The 20302-nt window shown below is 41.2% G+C and overlaps 3 protein-coding genes across 9 annotated transcripts; 2 read left to right on the top strand and 1 right to left on the bottom strand.

Annotated features, from left to right (window-relative positions):
* Nucleotides 1-1677: 1677 nt before the first annotated feature.
* On the top strand, nt 1678-7869 carry LOC129363098 (uncharacterized). The gene is made up of 12 exons (XM_055034949.1): nt 1678-1787; nt 2766-3006; nt 3201-3263; nt 3680-3813; nt 3898-3951; nt 4042-4411; nt 5466-5551; nt 5855-5891; nt 5972-6118; nt 6205-6300; nt 6390-6492; nt 6568-7869. The coding sequence occupies exons 2-12, from the start codon at nt 2820-2822 to the stop codon at nt 6746-6748; spliced, it is 1458 nt and encodes a 485-aa protein (XP_054890924.1). The 5' UTR covers nt 1678-1787; nt 2766-2819; the 3' UTR covers nt 6749-7869.
* A 279-nt stretch (nt 7870-8148) lies between these two features.
* LOC129363099 (general transcription factor IIF subunit 1-like) lies at nt 8149-13228 on the top strand. Of its 4 annotated transcripts, none has more exons than XM_055034952.1 (11): nt 8149-8269; nt 9268-9464; nt 9607-9675; nt 9843-9976; nt 10058-10108; nt 10202-10460; nt 11115-11200; nt 11616-11661; nt 12202-12366; nt 12444-12549; nt 12621-13228. In XM_055034952.1, exons 2-11 carry the CDS (start codon nt 9308-9310, stop codon nt 12907-12909), a joined length of 1362 nt encoding a protein of 453 aa, XP_054890927.1. In that variant the 5' UTR covers nt 8149-8269; nt 9268-9307; the 3' UTR covers nt 12910-13228. The 4 variants fall into 4 exon arrangements, with proteins under 4 accessions (XP_054890927.1, XP_054890925.1, XP_054890926.1 ...); XM_055034950.1 differs by having other exon boundaries at nt 12437-12549; nt 12618-13228; XM_055034951.1 differs by having other exon boundaries at nt 8150-8269; nt 12618-13228.
* A 775-nt stretch (nt 13229-14003) lies between these two features.
* On the bottom strand, nt 14004-20295 carry ccdc97 (coiled-coil domain containing 97). Of its 4 annotated transcripts, XM_055034959.1 has the most exons (9): nt 20218-20288; nt 17089-17180; nt 16696-16883; nt 16444-16608; nt 15577-15736; nt 14936-15024; nt 14663-14840; nt 14459-14582; nt 14004-14276 (listed from the first exon to the last, which is right to left on the bottom strand). In XM_055034959.1, the coding sequence occupies exons 3-9, from the start codon at nt 16858-16860 to the stop codon at nt 14135-14137; spliced, it is 1023 nt and encodes a 340-aa protein (XP_054890934.1). In that variant the 5' UTR covers nt 16861-16883; nt 17089-17180; nt 20218-20288; the 3' UTR covers nt 14004-14134. The 4 variants fall into 4 exon arrangements, with proteins under 4 accessions (XP_054890934.1, XP_054890932.1, XP_054890933.1 ...); XM_055034957.1 differs by lacking the exon at nt 17089-17180 and having other exon boundaries at nt 20218-20295; XM_055034958.1 differs by lacking the exons at nt 17089-17180; nt 20218-20288 and adding an exon at nt 17007-17087.
* Between the last annotated feature and the right edge of the window lie 7 nt (nt 20296-20302).

The raw sequence follows: 20302 nt of genomic DNA, 5'->3' as shown, positions 1-20302 counted from the left end.
CTACTCCTCATTGTCTTGACTTTGTTCTTTAAGTTCTGGATGTTTTTGGATAACATGAGGAGGCATTCCTCATTTTTCGCAATTCTTTCAAGTTGCCCGTCGATCAGTCTGAGTGCTTGGAATGTATTGAACATGGTCGTTTTTGCCTTCTCCTTTGGCGATTTCTTGTCTGGGTCTTGACCCTGTGATGACCTCCGTCCCTGCTGGGTTTTATCAATCGAATCGAGACGGGACGTACGACGTCCCGGCGTCCTGATGTCCCCCATGCTTTTGGCTCTCCGCGCTTTGCTCTTTTGCTTCGTCTCTGAGGTTGGACTTAAAGACTTTGAATCACGGCGGACTTTGCTCTTCCTTCTCTGCCTGGATTGGCGTCTCTCATCTAAATTAAAACTGACCACTGGCGATCCGGGCCTGCTGTCGTCCTCCCAAAATTTGACTCCTAAGTCTTTCTTCTTTTGTTTTGTCTGATCGGAAGTTATGGACCCTCGGCCTTTGTTCTTCATCCACCCACCTCCACTGAAACTGGCCCGAAATCTTGAGAACCTGCTGGTTTCTTCCAAACTTTTGACTTCTCTTATTTTGGTTTTGTCTTTTGACCGTTCTTTCGTATCGAACATATTGAGATCCACGGCTACGCTCTTCGATCTCTGTCGGGACTGCCTTCTACCGTTTAAATTGCTCTCCTCCTTTTTTCTCCCTTTGTTCTTGGGAGATGTCTCTCCAGACTCATCCACATTTTTGAATTCTACGGCTCTGCTGCTTCGTCTCAAATGTAGGGATCGTCTTCTCTCCTTTGGATCATTAATTCTCTCAATCGTTTCTGCGCTGCTGGTTTCCGTAGAAGTTGAGCTTTCTCTTTGACCCATGTTTTCTTGTCTCCTTGTGTTGAATTAGCAACTTGTTGAATTAGCAACTTGTTGAATCCGCGGTGGCCTCTGGCTGTATGACTTCTGCTTTGTGTGTCTGTTACAAAAAGCACTTAAGATTCTGTCTATGACATCATCTTTTACTGTCATATCAAAGCAAGGGAATGACATCATCAGTCACAGTCGTTAAACCACAGGCACAAAAAAGAACATAACCCAGCCCTTCAAAATAAAATCTGTTTAAATAGCCAATGTCCACATTATTTATTCTGAGGTGTTTCTTGATATGCATAAACATGTGCTGCAAAAAAAAAAAAAAACACAAAAAACCAAACCAAAACAAATCAAATTTTATTTGTATAGCACATTTCAGCAGCAAGGCATTTCAAAGTGCTTTAACAGTGTCAGCTAACATATTAGCAACAGTGTCAGCTAACATGTTAGCAACAGTGTCAGCTAACATGTTAGCAACAGTGTCAGCTAACATGTTAGCAACAGTGTCAGCTAACATTTACGCACAATACGAGTGCGCACAACTGCAAACCGGTCCGAATTACATAAAACATCAAGTGTTTCTTCTGTTTCATTGAAAATTGTCGGACCAGCCGAACACAGCGGATTTACAAAGTATCAGAGTTGACTTAAAACGTCCGTAGAAGTTATTAATCTTGAAAATATTTGTTGTTGAAACAGCTTTCTTGCTATTTGATATTTATTAACAAGCAGTTCTGAGTTGGAGTTCTTCTGCTCGGCTGTGGAAAGCGAGTGTTAGTCACGGCCGTTGCCAATAAAGTTTCGAGAGAGCCAAAAACAACGGGGCAGCGTAACGTAGCAACTTGTTCAGCGCGCGCGCGTGGCTTTTGAACCCGGCCGTTAATCACAGCTTCGACCACGGAGGCGTTTTCACTCCCGTGTTTTCAGGTGAGCTTGCGCAGCGGACTTTACGAGAACTGTAGCTTCTCCACCGCCGTACCGTGGACGTAAAAAAATACAGCGTGGAAGTGATTTCCAAGTTAGGATTAAGTTATTCCGTTGAACTTGCTGCAAACAGCTGGAGTTAAAGGCACAGCTCCGTCTTGTTTTGGTAATTGCGGGGATGCTAGCTGGCCGTGTGACGGTGCAGATTACTGGAGAAGTTCTGGTGCTTTAAGGAGGTAGTTCAACTAATATTTAGTGTCTGGGAGAAACACGGGTTTTTTCCACTCGTGTAAGTAAGCTTCGACAGACAAATATCAACATCTATCTGTTGAAGCTGTTTCCTCCATTGGGATTGTCCAACATAATATAAAATGTCGGAAAACATTGGTTGATTTTCCTAAAAAACTGTTTAAACTCCCAAAATTGTGATTTCTCACAGTTCTGCTATGTTGAAATGTCAATCTTGCTCATCTGTCTAACTTCAGGAAGAGAAAAATCACAGCTCTGATTGGCATAACAGTCATTTTATCTGAAGACATAATCAAGGCTGACTGCGATTAAGATCTTAAACTGAATTAAGTCTGCTTTAATGGAGAGGAAAATCTTTTAATCATTTTCAGTTCTTTAGTAATGTAAAACCTGTGAGCCGTGTTTCAGAACAGTCTCCCTCCCAGCCTTTGTGCTCATCTATGAACATAAGGCCTTTGGCAAGAGTTTATCTCTTCCACGCTGGAGGAAACTCATAATAAATAGGAAGTTTATGCTTTCTTTGTTTATATCTCTTCACCAGGGTTGTTGGGATTCATCAGTGTATCTGAGGGCAAGCAGTGGTTTTGGGTAGCTGGAGAAAAATACACAACTTAGCGCAAAATCTAAAGCTAAAAGAACATGACTAGCAGAAAAGGGGGATATTCAACTTGTGAGAAATGTTTGGCATGAACCAAAATGTCACTCATGATGTTTTTTTTTTTTTTTTCCCAGACTACTTCTCCTGAAATAGTCTCTCCTAGGCGGAAAATAGTTTGACAAGAAAATATGTCGAAGAGAAGAAGGCCTTCGCCGAAATCCTGTTGTGTGGAGGAGGAAGTGGAAGAGAAATCTGGGGACGGAAAGTTTGGCTTAAGGCAAGCAAGAGCCAAATCTTTTAATGTGTACAGCAACCAAGGTGACGAGAAGAAGAGGAAGAAGAAGATTAAAGACAATGGCATTACAAAGCAAAACGGTGAGTTTTTTTCTGGGTAGGTGTTATATTTTGTCTTTATCTTTTTGTTGTTGTTGTTGTTTTGGGCATAAAACAAAAGTCCTACCAAGCATTTAAAGTGCAATTATTTCACAGTTAATAAAGATTTTTTTAAGGTACTGATAATGAATGTAGAAATAAACTTGTTCCATAATTAGTGGCTTTTGTCCTTCTAGGAATCTGGTTTGTGACTTGTGAAAACAAAGAGGGAGTTATGGATATAGAAAAACTGAAAAAAGGTGAGAAAAAGAAGGTATACTAACACGCAAGTTAAATTGTTTTTAATAATATGTATGAAATTGTAGAAGAACATCAGTGTGATTATGAGTAGGTGCCGTTTGTGATGTTACACAGCCAAATATTAACACCAATAATGTCACAGTTCTAAACTAAATATGTAGTTGGCAAGCCAAATATTTAGCAAGCTAAATCTTTGGCTATGTAGCGAGCATGCTAAATATTTGGCTATGTAGCGAGCAAGCTAAGTATATGGTTATGTAGTTAGCAAGATGGCACCAAACTTATCATTTATTTTGCAGGCTAAATATTTAGCTCCAATTGAAATATCCATCCATCCATTATTTAAACACACTTTCTTGCAGGGTAGTAAGTGGGGTTGGTGTCTATCTAAGCTATAATTTTGGTCTGATTCTAGGTGAGAATTGCATAAAGTGTCAGGGCCTGTGGTTTACCCCTCCGGCCTTTGAGGAGTTTGCAGGACGAGGAGCGTGCAAAAAATGGAAAAACAGCATATGCCATGAAGGAAAACCTCTGATCCATTGGTTTGCGGTAATTCCTTTTCTTTCCTGTTTTGTCAACTTAAATCGATGAAGTCCTAAACAAAAGTCAATCGACATATGTTTGATCTTACAGAAAGGCATTCTGTCCACAAGTGGATATCAAAGAAGAGGAGCCGAGCCTATGAAGGTATCGTTCCTACATTTAGCATTAGCAAAACGATTTATTAAGTAATTCTTTATATTTCTGAATTTAATTCATTCCTAATTCTTACAACAGAAGGTTAAGGTTTCGTCAAGAAAAATGGAAAGCAAGCCAACAAAAAGCGTCCACGAGTTCCAGGGATCCAAGCGCAGTAAATGTGAGCGATCCGTCACCTCGGTGACCCAGAAACGCATCTCTCCAGGAAGCTCAGTGGAGGCAGAAGTACAGTCTGTACAGGACCCTGAGGGAGGTCATATCACAGATGACCACAAGCAGTCCGACAGCGACGAGTTTCTGAAGAGAGGCCAAAAAAATAGGGATGATCCAGATGGGAGAAGTGATGAACACGGTATAAACTCAGGAGATGCCGAGAATGGAAATGAAACGGATAACGGGGATGTGCTTGCTGATGCTGATTACCCTGACAACAGCGGCGACGCCAGAGGTGATGTTTCCCACAAAAATCATTTAGTGAAGTTACTGCTGATACCGGTGTTTGTGGAAGGATTGCTTTTCTGCAAATTTGGGGGAATATAGTTTTATTCTTCTTCTTAAAAACTTGACATTTTTCCTCTCACACTGAAAATTAGGTACGTTTTTAGCTCCTTAATTTAAGTAGAAAGCAAACTATTATACGATAAATGGGACTTGAGGATGTGATTTGAAAATTAACTCAAATTTTCATTTGAACATACAAAATCTGATTTTAATCACCTTTTTTCCTTAAAAATAAATTCTTAATATTGTTACTATTTTCAAATTTAATGTATTATCATTTTTAGGCTAATTTCACTCCGAACGATGGAAACCTACTACAAGTTATTTGTAAATTTCATTAAAAATATCTCAGAAACATTTTAAATTATTCTTAGAAATTTGCTAGAAAAAACTGAAGTTTTCACCAAAATCTGAGAATTTTTGCCAACAAAAAAACGTTTGAGTTTCAAAACTTAAAAATTTTAAACTTTTTTTTTTTTTCAAAAGTCCAAACATTTTTTCTAGAAAGTTTCTACTATTTTTTTTGGCAGAAATTTACTCCTCCTCCTTTTTTTTACATCCAGTGGCCCTAATATGCCATCATATGTTACGAAATCCTGATTTTGCACAAATTAAATCTTCAAAAAAAAAAATTAATCAATCAGTGAAGTTTGTTAATCGCTCAGTCCAAATAATTGATGGTCATAAAACCTAAAAAAAATGTCTTTTGTTTTTTTCTTCAAAGGGTGAAATAGATTTCACTCCTTCAGATAACTTATACTTGGTAAGTAATACATGGTGTTGGCTGCGCCATGCTGTGGGGACGCTTCTCTTCAGTGATGATCAGAAAGTAAATAGAGCTCAATATGTTGAAATCGTTGAAGGAAAAACTACTTGGGGAAAACAAAATACCATTAAATTACGTTGCCGTTTGCTGTCGTATATTAAAATGTGAGCAAATTTGGAAGCTGTCCGCATCTTTTCCAGAATTTGTATTTCTGAGCGTTTCTTCTGTTTTGCAGAAAAACACAAGGACTCAGATGCTGCCAAAGCCGAGGAGCAGGAGATGAAGAGGGAAACTGAAGTGACCGTCAGAAGGCTTTCAGAGGTGAGATAGTCGACCGCATGCAGATTGTTTGAATGCGAATTTTGTTTCAAACACATTTTAATATGTTTGAAATTTGCAATTGGCCATTAAATCGATTGGAAACCATGAAGTTGTGCTGTGAAGAAAATAAAACTGAGGGCAACAGAATAGTGAGAGTGAGCTCAGAAGTTTACATACATCACGGTTGTTGCGGTGGCAGCATGTCTGAGTAGCTCTGTTATGTTGGCTCTGATTCGTCCTTGTTGCTGATGTTTATTCTGAGTCTTTCTGCTTATTTTACACTCATTCTGCGTTCGTTTACAGAGGTGGAGAGCCTGTAAGGCGAAACGGCGTTCGAAAGGTTTGTGAGTAACTCAAGTAACTTCTCGAATCCTCTTCATTTAAACAAATGAAGTATTTTATTGTGTCGATTGTGAACAGGCGCCTGGTGTGAGCCGTTGGAGGGAAACGCACACTTCGAGGAGACCGAAGGCGCCACGGCCATCGCTGACGGAAACGAGTTGATCAACGAGAACCTCGGTGCCTCCACTGCAGAGCTCGTCGTTATTAGCAATGGTGACAAGACAGGTCAGGCTCTGTTAGTCAAAACGAGGCTTTCATGAGTCTTTTTGAAAATATTTAAGTTGATTTATTATATTCTGGCCTTGTTTAAGATGAGGAGAAAGATGCAGTGTTGGATATGAGGTCAATTCAAGATGCAGATATGACCTCAGGTCCACTTGTCAAAACTCAAACAAGTGGCCCGATATGTGAGTTCAGAAACTAATTGGATCAGTCATTTCTTTTTTTAAAAAAGCAGCAGAAACCTTCATTTCTTTGTCTTTTGGTGACTCAACAGGTCTTTCGGTTTCACCTGCAAACCTGCTGCTTCCGTTTGTTAATAAAGAGGTTAACGATGCGGATGAAGCCAAACCGGATCATGACGAAGCGGAATCGGAAAAGTAAGATGAAACGCATTGCTTCAGTCAACAAAGTATGCAAATATACCAAACAAATTTTTCTTCTCCCTCCTGAAGCATCAGAGTGTCATACGTTCCGAATGTCTCAGAGAAGACGGAGGACGGAGCTTCGGCGGTCTCAGACGTGGATGCGATGGATATCGATCAGCTGAAGAAGGAAAAAATAAAGATGCAGCTTAAAGTTTTGAAATTGCAAGAGGAATGTTACACTCTGATGCTAAATAACTTGAAAAACTGACGAGAAAAGTTTTAGCGTCAACATTGTAAAGGACTAGTTAGCCTTCTTTTTTTAGGTTTTACTAGAAATTAGATGCCAGGATTTGGCAATTAGCACACCAAGCAAAATATATTATCGGTGCAGATTTTATATTCAAAATGTGCCTATTTCATCATTTTTACAACTTTTCTTTTTAAATGTGTTCCTCGTTGTATATCATTAATTTCTTTATCAGAAGATGTCACAGCCGAACGTTGACAAAGAGACGAGACAGAAAGTAGCAATGATAACATTTGAAGTTTACAGAAAAGTGGAGGAAATGAGGAAAAACTGAGCACAGCAGCTTAAAAACGTATCTAACCGGCACCCCACAGTGGAATTTAAAAGCCCTCTGTGGTTTGCCCCACCTACCTGTAATTCACCCTGCTGTTGAGTAAGTCTTTATGATTAAAGCAGTAATTCAGAACACTAAAATTTTGTCTGCATGCATTCGGTTAGATGTCATTTCTGCTCCAGTTCTGACCGGCATTATTACTTTGATGACCAAAAACGTTGCTCTCTCATTTCTCCAAACAGTTCTGCAGTGGCCGTTTACACCTCGCTTTTCTTCATATAATCAGTTTGTGTTTTACTAGTGATGTTTTAGGTATTTATAGTTTTACTTTCATCAAACTCTTTCCTGCTGTTTCACCACTTAAACTCTGTTTATCTCGACGTCTTTACGGAGCTCACATTCAAACAGGACAAGCTAAGAAAATACTGAGTGATTTTTTTTTTGTTTTTTTTTCGCTTTTCATGAATAACATTTATGGGTTGAAGAGTATTTATTTTTCAAATTCCCAAACATGACTGTCTGAAGGTCACCTTTCAAGGTCAAGGTGTTATTATTGTGCAAAACTGGCAAGCGATCTTGGAAATGTGAAATCTCTAATCCGTTTTATCATCTTACGGTTTTGAAAGAGGCGTTTTCAAACACCATCATTACAAGCCTGTGAATAACTGATGAGAAAATAAATATTTACTGTTACATTTCATGATTTCATCTGTTTATAGATCTTTTGACTGTATTCTGCATTTGGTGCTTTTCCTCAAGAATGTGTGTGTTTTTTAGTATACATGCTGCTGTATCCAGGTCTGTCTCAAGTTTTTTCTTCTTGTTATATTAAATAATTAACCAAACTTCCTATTCCTGTTTTATTCATTTTCTGCAACGACAGCTGAAGCACACAAGTAGTGACTGACGATGCGAAAGCATCCGAAGCAATCAGTGACTCATTCTGCTTCAAAATGTCACAACTTGACTTTGATTTTGTTTTTCTCATGCCAGGAAACATCTGGTTTCGTTTGACTGATGTTGCTGCGGATTCTCCATGAATCACCGTTTGAGTCCCTTAAACTGAGGCGTGCTGCGATGCGTCTCGCTCTCAGAGGAGGAAGACGACGTGGGGCGTGTCTGCAGCTGAAGTTTCTGTCTGAAGTTTCTGTTTCATTTCTCCCGCTCGTCAATCGCAGCAGCAGAAGAAAGACGTTCGCTGTCGCTTGGTGAGTTGTCTTTGGTTCTCAAGACTCCTTTTTTTGAATCAATGTCAAGTTGTTGTTTTTTTTTGTGTAAGAACCACAGATAAATGATTTGGACTAATGTGTAGGAGGGAAATCATCTAGATAGCTGCTTGTAAACAAGATATTCATCCGATAGACGCATCTCTGGAAGACTTGACTGTTTTTGAAGAACATTTAGTAATTGTTTGGAAAGAGCGAGGCAGAACGGTTTCAAAAAGACAGTAAATTACATTTAAAGGTTGATGACGGACAGAGGCAAAGTCAGCTGAAGATCATCTTTGATCCGTTGGTTGGAAGAAAGTGAGTAGAAAGAGAAACTTCCTCAACGTATTTGACAGTTGCTCTAAAATGAACGGGCTGCTTAATGTGTCGTCACTGAAATAGTTCAGGTCATCAAGGCAAACTTTTAACATGAAAGAGAGAGAGAGAGAAAACCTGAGTATATTTCAAATTCAAAAATACTTTATTAACACCAAAGAGAAATCAAATAATTTCAGTGATTTAACTTTAATTTCCAACGACAATTCAAGTTAAAATATGCAGAAAGCCACCTGGTGTCATCTGAACGTGTTTTTTAAAAAAAATAAAAAAATTGTCAACTCTCGACTTATTTGAGATTGACCACTCCCTGTGAAAAAGCAGAGTTTCGGCAAAACAAAACTTCTCTGATAAAACTGTTAGATCTGAAGTAGTACTGACCCGCCGACTGCTGCTCTCTGTGGTTCTTTTCCTTTGCCTGATGTTTCTTTTTTTTTTAAGTTTTAAGCTTAAGCCAATATAGAAGAAACTATATGAGAGTATGTTTCATCAGCACTGCATCAACAACTGCAGTAAATGTGATCTCTTGTCTCATCACAGCAAAACCTAAAATCTTGAAGCTTGAGACAAAAAAATTCACCATGGGAAATCGCTGGATTTTTTTAAATTTTCATTTCATGGAATAACCGGTTATGCTCACATTTCCTTTACTTTCTATTCAGTTTCTTCCTCCAGACAGACTGCAGTGAGTGAGAGGAGAGAATGAAGAGAAGATCTTCACTACGGTCCGACTCTGGGCAGGAAGAACGACGTTTAGACGGAGAACGCAACCTGAGAAAAAGACAGTGGATCAACTATCGCGATGACGATGAAGACGATTATGAGGAAGACGACCGCAACCAGCCACTGACACACGAAGGTATTCAGTTTATAAACGAATCTACCCTGCTGAAAGTGACTTTAAGCATCCAAAACCGCATTTCATTGAGAGAGCAAATGTTGCTATTCGCTGTAACTGCTGAGGAATATTTGAGAAGTGAACCGGCTTTTCTGTCTGCAAGATGGAGAACTGTGGCCTGTAACCTGTGGGGTCAAGGAGGGGATGATGGATGCCCAAAAGCTGGCGAAAGGTCAGAACATCGAGTTTGTGTGAAATGATTAATCGGATCGTGACAACAAGCTAAAGGTTTAGTGGAGAAATGCCATTATTTCTTAGGGGATTTTTCAATATTATGTCAGCAAATGAATGAGAAAAACATCCTGTTATGTAAAATTTAAAAGCAAATTTATTCTCCAGGAGAGAAGTGCATCGAGTTTGAAGGCCGCATGTTCACCCCGCCTGCCTTTGAGGAGTTTGGAGGAAGAGGCTCAGCTAAAAAATGGAAACTCAGCATATACTCCGGTGGAAAACCTCTGCAACATTGGTTTGATGTAATTTAGGTTTGTTTTATGCACCTATTAAAATAAAATACAGTTTTCTTTTTCATTAATGAACATTTTTCCTCATCACAGGAAAACCTTCTGTCCACTGAGGGATACAGAAAAGGGAAAAAGGCATATAAAGTTAGCGAGTAACAATTGGACACAAAAACTGTTTTTTTTTTTTTGTTTTTTTTTGGGTGGGAGGGTTCCAATAACTTTATTGTCCAATTGAAGAAAGGTCAGTCGTTTCAGAACAATGGAGACAATGGCGACGCTCAAGGATCAGGAGAGTCGGGAGAAGACGCTACAGACGACTCTGAGAACGACGATGGGATTCCCTCAGGCTGTAGAAGCTGGTTATCGTGGGCCGAGGAAGAGACAGAGAGAAACGACTCAGACCATTCGGACGAAAAACAAGACGAGGAACCGGATGAAATGGAAAAGGATGGAGATGGTAACGATGAAGACGATGAAAACCTCTGTGCTCCTCAAGGTAATGTCTTCTTCTTCTGTTTTGGATTTTCCCTTCAGGGATCATCTGTCTCCATTTAATCCTGTCCTCTGCGTCCTTCGCCTTTACACCAACTCATTTCAAGTCCTCCTTTTCTGGTCTTCCTCTCAGCCTCCAACATCAGCATCTTTCCACCGACATAATAATCGTCTCTCCTCTAAACATGTCCAACTCACGTCTCTTAAGTATTGTTTGACCCTCTGATGTTCTCATTCCTGATCCGGTCACTTCTAAAGGAGAACCTAAACCTCCTGAATCCCGGAACCTCCAGTGTTTTCCTCAATCTCTTCTCTCTCTACACCAAGCATTGCTGCTTAAAGTCCCCCACCATCGGCCTTGATGCACTCCTACAGCACGCCTCACTGGCGTCTAACGGCTCTCCAGAACCTCTCTTTGCATATCGTTTGCCACTCCAGACCTCCTCATGCTTTCACAGTTCCTGTCTCTGAATCTAAAGACGCGCTGCAGCTCCCTCTGGCCGTCTCTCCACTTCTCCAACAGCATCCTTAAAACGGCGTGCTCTTTCAAACGGCGTGCTCTTTCAAATCGTTCAAACAAAACCTGCTCCTCCAGTCAGAGTTTGTATCATAACCCCTGACCAATGATGGACTTCTGAAAACGCCTGCTCCGTTTCAGAACCTGATCCGAGGTTCATCATCTCAACAACTGAGAAACTCGCGCTGCAGATGAACTCGATTGTTCTTCTCGAAAGAATATCAATGGTAAGACGACCAGCTGAATTTCTCCAATGGTTTTTTTTTTTACCAACATCACCCAGATTTTATGACCTTGGCTGTTGAGATGAATCTCCACTTTACCGGTACCATATATGTAAAGATATGCCGTCTGAGTCAGACTTTCATTGCAGCCCAATGGCAATAATATAAAAATGTCAAGGAACCCTTTGGAAGAAATGGGATCAAAAGCTTCTTCATCTCCATGAGAAGTCAAACCTTTGATTAATGATCTAAAATATTCTCACACCAATGGATCAGAGGAAGAGTTGGTTATATTCAGACATAAAGAAGTTTGTTTCTGATATGAAATTAGATATTGTGAAGTACTGAGACGCCAGCTCATTTCACTCTATGGAGGTTTTCTGTTAAATCTGGTTTTCTCTTCTGTGTCGTTTCGCAGACGAGGAGTCGCTGTCAGACCGCCGCCGCGGAACATCAACGCAAAGGTTCATGAGTTTCAATATATCCACGTGTTCACAACCTTCTCATTTAGACCTGCTTTAAACGAGAATTTATGTGGTTGATTGTGTAGTTTTTACAATCGGGATCAAGAAATGTGTTTGAAAAAAGTAATTAGGGATACACAAATGTGAATATATGGGCCAATGTTGATATCCAATATTAACACAGCTGCTATGGCAGCATCTAGTTTTTTTGGGTTTTTTTTTATCCGATTAATCGTCAGAATAATCAACAGATTACTGAATTAGTCATTTACAACACATGTTGGAAGGTAAAGATGCAGTACAAGCCACAATGCAGGTCAACAAAAAAATTATTATCTGCTGTAAAAGACAGTAGAATGGGAGCTTTTATCTAATTTAGTATTCACTTACGTTTTTAACATCTTTTTATGGTTTTGCGACGCGTTTTGGTGAAGCCGGCCTGCATTTTCACCAAATCTGACAAACTGATCCCCCTGCAGAGACGCACATCCTCACATGTTACCAAATCTCTTTACTTAAACCGAATTTTCTTTCCCAAAGACGACGAGGAAGGAGACGGAGACTCAGAGACGAACCGCAATGAAAAGACAAAGAGCAATGAGGGAGAGACGCCCCAGGAACCGGTGGACAGTGAGACGGCGGACGTGGCCACAAACACGTCTCCCCAACAAGAACCGGCGGAGCAGAAAGTCCACGAGTTGCAGGGTGAGTACACAAGCCACATGCAAGGTCAGCGGGAAAACCTTCAAATGCGCGGTACCTCCAATATTTAAAGTTTGCAGGGCTTCCTGCCGACACTTTGACTCTGCCTGGTTCGAGCGCACGCGACGGTCACACGGATGTGAGCATCTTGGATCCATTCGAATCACAGACGAAGTCGGAGACGAGGTAAATCGTAGGAGTTCACTCACTTGGATCAGTGGTGCCATCTGAACAACGTTCCCCTTTCCTCCCAGAAGCGTCTGCGATTCGGAAAGCACTCACATCTCGGACATAGTGGAGAACTCCACGTCTGGGGTCTTGACCGGTTCCGACGTGGACTCGATGGATCTGGATCAGCTGCAGAGAGAAACTCTGAAAACGCAGCTGGAAGCTGCAAGAGAGCAAAAGGAGGCTTCGAGAATACAGAAGGAATATTACGCTTTGAAATTGCGTCTTTTACGAGTTCGGATGAAAGCGGGTCGTTTCAGTTCGCCGATGCGGGCTGTGATGCAACGAACTCTGGGAGGAACGGAGCATTTCCTGTGACAAGAAATTACAAAGAGTTGATAATTTTATTACCATCAAGCCAAGAGAAGCTTTAGATCATCTGTGGAACTGAACTAGGATCCCAGGGATCAAATAATGTGAATAGACATCAATTTTGAGCTTTGTTTTTATATGTATATGTAAATAGAGATGTCTATATAGAGGGGCTATATTTTAAGTTTTCTAAAGTATCTTTGTTTGATAGATGACATTTTTCTGACCGTCTTCCTGTTCCATTTAACAATTGTTACAAGACAGTTTTCATGCAATGTTGTTTAAAGTCTTTTTTGTGTGTTTCAAGGTGGAAATAAAATCTGGACATTGACTAAAATGATGGAGGACGTGTGGCTTTGTGCCAGTTTGTAGAAGGTGACACCTTTAAAACATTTGAGCAACTGAAAAGGAATTATAATCTTGAGAACAGAGATTTGTTTAAATGTTGTAGCCTAAATAGGAAAGGGAATTGGGAGTAAAAATTACAGAGGATGATTGGCTTCCAATGAGTGTGACACAACAGACATCCACTTCTAAAAGATGGAGGCAGTTCAGATGGAACTGCTTCATCAAATACTTTATTACGCCTCAGATTACTAGTAGACAGAGGACAGCCCTGTTGGAGACAGTGTGGACATCAGAACATCAGTCTCATGTACTCTGGTCCTGCCCAAAGTCGGCACCTTACTGGGACGGAGTCTGTCAGACTACCAGGATCATTTTTGGGTTATCTCATCCCCAAAGACCCCAGATCGTTTCTGCTTGGGCCGCTATCTGGAGAAGTGTTTCAAAAACGAGATAAGTATCTTTAGCCAAGATCAATCACATGGTCTTGGCTAAAGAAACTCCCTTCCCAGCTGGACCACTGGTGGGAGGTCATGGAGGAGATTCCCTCTACGGAAAAACTGACATTTCTTTTACATATTAAAGGACATTTTTATAACAATGCTGGTCTAAATGGCTGACATGCAAGAGCAAGGAAGCATAACTAGGTGGAACATCTTGTAATGTTTTTTTTTTTTTACTCTCCATGTTTAACTATAAATCAGTGCCCCAAGTTCGGTGTGTTGTATATAGTATATATTAAAAAAATTCAGAAATGCAGAAGACCAGAAAGTTTTATTGCAGGTTCTTGAAACGGTAAGAAAAAAAAAAAGAAATCAACAATATCCAGCAGTTTATATTTCTACACTCTTATTTACAGACTCGGTTGTTTCTAATGAACTCTTCCCTATTCAGCCATTTTCTCTTCATCATCATCATCTCTTTCCATCTCTTCCTCTTCGCTGTCGTCATCTTCATCAAAGTATTTATCCTCGGCGTCTCTGCTGACGATGTCCAGGTTATCGTAGTCGGGGTTGTCGTCCACCTCGCTGAAACACACAAACACTGGAGTGCTTCATCTTCTCGGGGTGAAACATTTTCACTGAACATTTCAGGAGCTACTTTCACTGTCGCGTTTTATCCTCACTTGCAAATAAAGAAAAGAAAAAGCAAAAACGTTCCTCGCTTCAGGGGAAGTTTGTAGAAGTTTACCGCGCTAACTGTGACTGACCTGTAGTTGAAGTCTTTGTCTTTTCCGTCTAGGAATCGCTGATGCATCTGACTGATGAACTCCTCCCTCATCAGAGCCTTCTCCTCTGCAGTGGGCTCCCATCCTCTCTGCTGGACTCCATCATCTATGCAGCAAACAGCCGGATTGAGACGAAACGAAACAACAAAACTCATATGTTCGGCCGTTCTTTTAGCAGCTCCTCACCGTCGTCATCTTCGTCCTCCTCTTGGGCGCCGTCCTCTCTGTCCTGCTCCTCCTGCAGGCGGTTCTGGATGAGCCGCTCCTGGTAGGAGTTCAGGAGGAGATTGGCGAGCCCGCACGGGCCGCCGCCCTGTCCCTCCTGCGCACCGTCCAGCATGGCCTCCTGGGAGCGCTCCACAACCTGGAACATAAATCAAAGCCGGTGAGTTTTGCCAGGTCACCTGGAAGCTACACACACACACAGAAATATTGTGGATTTGAAAAAATACGAGTCACCTCTTCATCAGTCAGGAACTGGCCGATATATTGCTCGTACAGCAGCGGCTCCCTCATCCGCATCTGTTCCTCACTGAAATACTCGCCGTCTGCCAGAAGAATAATAATAATAAGACGACCAAATGATCAACAACTACAACTCCAGTTTATTAAAAATGCTCTAGAGAAACACTAAGCAGTGAAATGAGAATTAGTGACTATTTCTTTTATATTTTTCACGATTTACCCAGAATACATAGAATATTGAAAATACTGAATGCCTCCATTTTTACTTCATTTCACGTTGGGCTCCCAAATGTACAGAGGCACATACGCCTCCAGATTGTGCATAAAGACTGGTCATTTCATCTGTATGTAATTTTCTCTAGATTTTTTTTTTTGTTCACTTAGATTTTAAGTGTCGCTAGAGTATGTTTCATACTCTATCCATGAAATGCGGATCAAAATTAAAAATAACACTTAGTAAATTACCTTTAACTTATTTGTCTCTGTTAAATACAGGAGAAAGGAACAACTGTTTTTTTTTATATTCTGCAAAGTTAAAGCCCTGGAAAAATATCGACTTTTAATCATCCCACCATGGTTCTTGATGGATGATACCACCGGTTTTTCCTCCACAGCCGTCCCTATGGGAACCCTACCTTTCTGTAGCGCTCGGAGGGCAGCGTAACGCTGGTTTCTGACCCTGGTCTTGTTGGTGCATCCCGCAGGTCGCGTCTGCACCAGCCGGCTGTAGTGCTGGGCCCTCGGGTCCGAGCTGACGTGGGCGAAAGCAGGAAGGTGCTCAGGCTTCAGGTGGCCCTGATGATCACACAAGAGACATGACATCAGTAAGTTGAGCTCTTTTTGTCCCTCTCATTGAAATTACTACTGTTATTTATTTACTGTGCTTTTGTCAGTGAAACAAGAATGACCTCTGCAGGCCTCCTTGTGGTCAGGGTGGACATTTCGGTTTGTTTCATTTGTCCTGAGGATCTGGTGGGACCCTTCGCTGTTTAAAAGCTGCCAATTTACCATAGCTCATTGTATTTGCATACTGCAACATTTATACTTTTACATTTATCTATGTTTATGTTTCCCTACCTCAATATTTCAGGGCCTTTTTAAATGCCAGCTCTCTCTTTTTGATATTGCTTTTAAAGTGGGTCCTAAGTGTCCCAGAGATGAAAGCGTGTTGGTGCCAAGCGTGCGAGTCGACCCGAAAACAAAAGCAAAAACTTAGTGCTCACCGATGCTGGTGAAACAACCACCAAACTACAGACACGTTCTGAAAGGCCACAACTCCAAGAGCACTGTGACAATCCAGACCAGAGTCTATGAATGCTCTCAGGAACAACAAAAACAAGACACTCAGATCACTAATCAGTCCCAATCCGATCTATAAAGCTTCCAAACCTTTCCCCACGTTTCGCTTGGCAGCCAGAAGACACATAAGGACACTTCCACACACATAGGCTGCACAGTTGTTCCCTCGTCGCCGTCTCATCCTGCGTCCCGCTGGCACTTACATGATACCTCTCCAGGAAGACCAGCGGCCTGCTGCGGTACTGATGCAGCAGCTCCTCCCTCCGCTCCCCGAAGGTCAGCTCGGCCTCTCCGATCTGCTGGCTCTTCACGGGGCTCCCGCTCATGGCTACCGACTCTATCATGGCTCCAACGCAGCTGTGCTCTGGCTGCGGTTAGGAACGCAGTTATAGCAGAGAAACACAAAGAATCCAACCAAAAAAAAAAGGAGAGACATATGAGGGAAGAACCCTCACCGAGGGGTCCAGCCGGGCGACAGGCTGGGTTTCTGCTCTGTGTTTGGGTATGTAGAGGTCGCATGTCTGTAAAGGATCCGCGGGTTCCTCCGGTAAGGCCGTCCTCTTTTCGCTTTCGCGCGGCCTGGGCTGGGCTTTCACGGGAGGGTCGATCTCCCCCCACATAGCCAAACTCCGGCAGGCTTTACCTGAGCAAACAACGCGAAGAAATAAACGCTAACTTCAATGCGCGACGCCGAGATGAACGACCGCGTTTTTAAATATCTACATTCTAACAAAAAACAAAACAAAACAAAAAAAAAAAACGTTACCTAATGCTTAAAACGCACCACATTTACTTGTTTTGCTAACTGTTTTGGCTGCCATGATAGTCCGTCACGATTATGGTCCCACCTTGTTGTAAGTGAAATGTTGGTTCCGTTCTCGGCCTGTGGCGTCAGCTTTTGTCGCCCTCTAGCGGCGGACTGTTGAACTCCAACCACAAACTATTAAAAAAGGTACATGGATTTTCTTTTGTAATCTTATCATTTTCTTTGATTTTTTTCATTTAATACGGTCTGTAGTTCCTTGTTTATTTTCTTTATGTTAATTCAAGTCATTTTCTATGCCATATGAAGCTAGAAAATAACAACATATTGGATTCCAAGAACTATGTTTAATTAACGTGGGCCCTTACAGTATAAGATCAGGACTCAATTACCCATTTGAAGCATATTTAAGAACATTTGGCTAAGATACGTCAAGCTGAACAGGGGTTGGTTCCCCTTCTGCATCGTGGCCAGCTTTATCTCCCTCTCAACAGTAGGGGGCGCCGTTGTTCTTGTTTTCTATGAGCTGTGCATTTCAGAGCTGCAGTAAATTATCACATGCTTACACATACAGTTAGACTCATTCACTCTGTGCTGCATTTCGATTAAAGTCTCCACCCCGAGGCCAGTACATGCACTACAACCAGCAGATCACATAAGAATAATCTGTTACAGATCAGATACTCCCAAAGATGCATAGATCCTGGATAAAGCGAAGAGAGCAGCTGGTCTTGCTATTTAAACCTTTGGCAGAGAGTACAGAGGTTATGAGATATGTAATTGAAGAAGAAGAAGAAGAAGGAAGAGGGGGTGGGTTGGTGTCGGTTGAGTGTACAGTGTAAGTTAGTCAGGGGTGTCACTGCTCATCATCGGACATCAACACCAAAAGCTGCAGTAGAAAGTGCAGAAGCTTTTTTCACTTTGTTGATACTCTCTCCTTGATGCTATTTAGATTTTATGAAATAATGTATTTGAAATCATATATGTGAACTTTAAGTTGAATTATACAGCTGGCATTTGACTGGGCCACTTTGTACTAGACAATTTTGTTGTACCTCAGGCAGTGTTTTTCAGGTTGTTGTCCTACTAGAAACTACAAGTCCTTTGTAGTTTTGCTCCGATACACAGTCTCGTGTATTGGATGACACACATATTAGGCACGTGTATCAGACCAGCTTCCTTTTAGCTGCTAAAAAAAGAGCGTGCTGCCACCGTGTGTTGCAATGAAGATGGTGTCTTTAAAGCGATGAGCAGTGTTGGTTTTCCCTTAAGGAAACCTTCCTCTGCTTGTTTAGAAAATTTACAGGGGAGGTCATTTCCCGTGCACATGCTATTACTGTTGACTGCCGCAAACAGACGATGAACTAAATTTTGTGCTAAACAAAGACTAACAGAAATTGAGACCATGGCAATCTTAGAACGTTTTTGACTCCAGCAGCTTCCTGTAGGGAGCCCACAACTTCCCCTGAAGAGACAGAGATGCTGTTGTACTCCAACGTTGCCGAGGAGCAAACAAGACAAACCATCATCAGAGAATCACAACAGCAGGCGGAGGAGCAGCTGCGACTTTGAGCTCATCTGACGCTTGTTTACAGCATCATTTCAGAGATGCATGCGTGAGTAAGAGAACTTGAAGAACACCGAGCTCTCGCTGTGAAAAAGACGAGGCTCAGATTCGTGACTTTTTATGAGGTTAGATAAAACAAAGTCATGACCGGGGCGTGATGTGAAACCTGAGAAGACGATTACAAGAAGTACATCAAAATGTGAGCTGCGTGGCTTCAGCAACCCGGCTTCAGACTCCACTTGTGTTCGTTTGATACGCCGAAGTTGGTTTTAGTACATATTCTGAGCAGTCGTTTATGTTTTGAACTTTGTATTAACGACGGAGCAAAATCTGGTGACTTCATCTGTTTAATTCATTCCTTGTTCATTTCCTCTTGCGAACGCATCCTCAAAAATCAGTTTGACCTCATATTTCAAACACAACGAGACCAAACGTTTCAGTGGTCGGAGGATGTATGCCAGGCTCTATTTTAGATGATGTTCTGCGCTGACAGGGCGCTGTGGTTAACGCATCCCCGTTCCATCCAGCCCGTAGCGTTCAACCGAAGCGTTCCCATCTCACACAGAAGAGCAAAAAACACGACAACATGCAGAGAGGTGAACCCTTCCCAAATTATCCGACACACCTGGCAGATCTAAATGTTCAACTATTGTCATTCAACCGTTTCCCAAGAGACAAAAAAAAAACAGCTAAAGCACCTACAGTGACACATATATATACACACACAAAAAACAACTAATTATGATGTGAAAAAAGCACATAAACTAAATTAAGAAACTTACAAAAGAAATAAAATATTAAGTGAAAGCCAGGGAGAATACTTCTAAGAGAAAGTTATTTTGGGTTGCCATCCAGCTTTCTTCCATTCTCTTAATAGTCAAATATTTTTCTCCCCCCTATACACAAAAAACTAGAACGACTATATTCAAATTCAGTCTGGTCAAATCTGAATCTCAAAGCTGTTAGGAGACTGGGTTTAAGTTGCGAGTCAGGATTTTCCGAAATTATTTGAAAGATCAAAACCCAGACAGTGAGAGACGAATGCATATGAAACATTTTTTCACTTTGTGGACAGACTTTGTTTGATGTGGACTGAAACGATGTCTGTCCTCAGCAGCTCTTTGTCACAGTCACTGTTGCTCTTCCAGGCAGAATAAGCTGCACGAAGCTGAAACGACGGCAGAAACGAGATCAGATCCTAGAGAGGCCGACATCAACGGCAGCACGGCCTCCAGAAGGTCAAGCTTCACACGTTTATGCTCAATTCGTTCTTTCCAAATTAAGAATCCACCGTAAATCTGATCCTCCCTGATGGCGATCGGTCACCGGCCGAATTAAGAGCGGCTGCTTCCAGGATTCTTGCTGATACTTGAAGAGCCCGATAAGGTTGGCTGGTTATTTGCAACACAACGTTGTGTTGCACATTTCTTTGTGTTTTTGCCCCAGTTTTTAGTTGAAAAACTAACGTATAAGTAACTTTTCAGCAAGAGCTTGTTTTGAGTCTATGATTCCTGAACATTCTTATTTTTTTTAAAGTCCTATTTCCACTGGTAGATTTTTTTTTACTTCAAATGTTAGAGGTGAAAAAATCTGCAGGTGAAACCAGCACATTTATCAATATTAAGGAACTGTAACGGTCTCTCTTACCTCCTACGAAGATGAAAAACATTCATATTTCTCTGTAAATTGTCAAATTTCCCATTTTTTTTCTTTTTTTGAAACAAATAAAAAC

Source organism: Poeciliopsis prolifica, unplaced genomic scaffold, assembly GCF_027474105.1.
Source record: "Poeciliopsis prolifica strain line A6 unplaced genomic scaffold, Auburn_PproV2 SCAFFOLD010, whole genome shotgun sequence".
Taxonomy (NCBI): domain Eukaryota; kingdom Metazoa; phylum Chordata; class Actinopteri; order Cyprinodontiformes; family Poeciliidae; genus Poeciliopsis; species Poeciliopsis prolifica.
The sequence above is the reverse complement of the archived record's forward strand: the minus strand, read 5'-3'. Positions and strand labels throughout refer to the sequence as shown.

What these genes read in the sequence shown, in the direction of transcription:
- LOC129363099 (XM_055034950.1), top strand. Translation starts at nt 9,308, where the DNA reads ATGAAGAGAAGATCTTCACTACGGTCCGACTCTGGGCAGGAAGAACGA. An exon ending in GAAAGTCCACGAGTTGCAGG is followed by an intron (nt 12,367 to 12,436) that starts GTGAGTACACAA and finishes CAATATTTAAAG; the next exon opens with TTTGCAGGGCTTCCTGCCGA. An exon ending in CAGACGAAGTCGGAGACGAG is followed by an intron (nt 12,550 to 12,617) that starts GTAAATCGTAGG and finishes CTTTCCTCCCAG; the next exon opens with AAGCGTCTGCGATTCGGAAA.
- ccdc97 (XM_055034957.1), bottom strand. Translation starts at nt 20,239, where the DNA reads ATGTTTTTCATCTTCGTAGGAG. An exon ending in GTTTTTCATCTTCGTAGGAG is followed by an intron (nt 16,884 to 20,217) that starts GTAAGAGAGACC and finishes TTGTTTGCTCAG; the next exon opens with GTAAAGCCTGCCGGAGTTTG. An exon ending in GACAAAGACTTCAACTACAG is followed by an intron (nt 14,277 to 14,458) that starts GTCAGTCACAGT and finishes TGTGTGTTTCAG; the next exon opens with CGAGGTGGACGACAACCCCG.
- LOC129363098 (XM_055034949.1), top strand. Translation starts at nt 2,820, where the DNA reads ATGTCGAAGAGAAGAAGGCCTTCGCCGAAATCCTGTTGTGTGGAGGAG. An exon ending in CTCTGATCCATTGGTTTGCG is followed by an intron (nt 3,814 to 3,897) that starts GTAATTCCTTTT and finishes TTGATCTTACAG; the next exon opens with AAAGGCATTCTGTCCACAAG. An exon ending in TCAAACAAGTGGCCCGATAT is followed by an intron (nt 6,301 to 6,389) that starts GTGAGTTCAGAA and finishes GTGACTCAACAG; the next exon opens with GTCTTTCGGTTTCACCTGCA.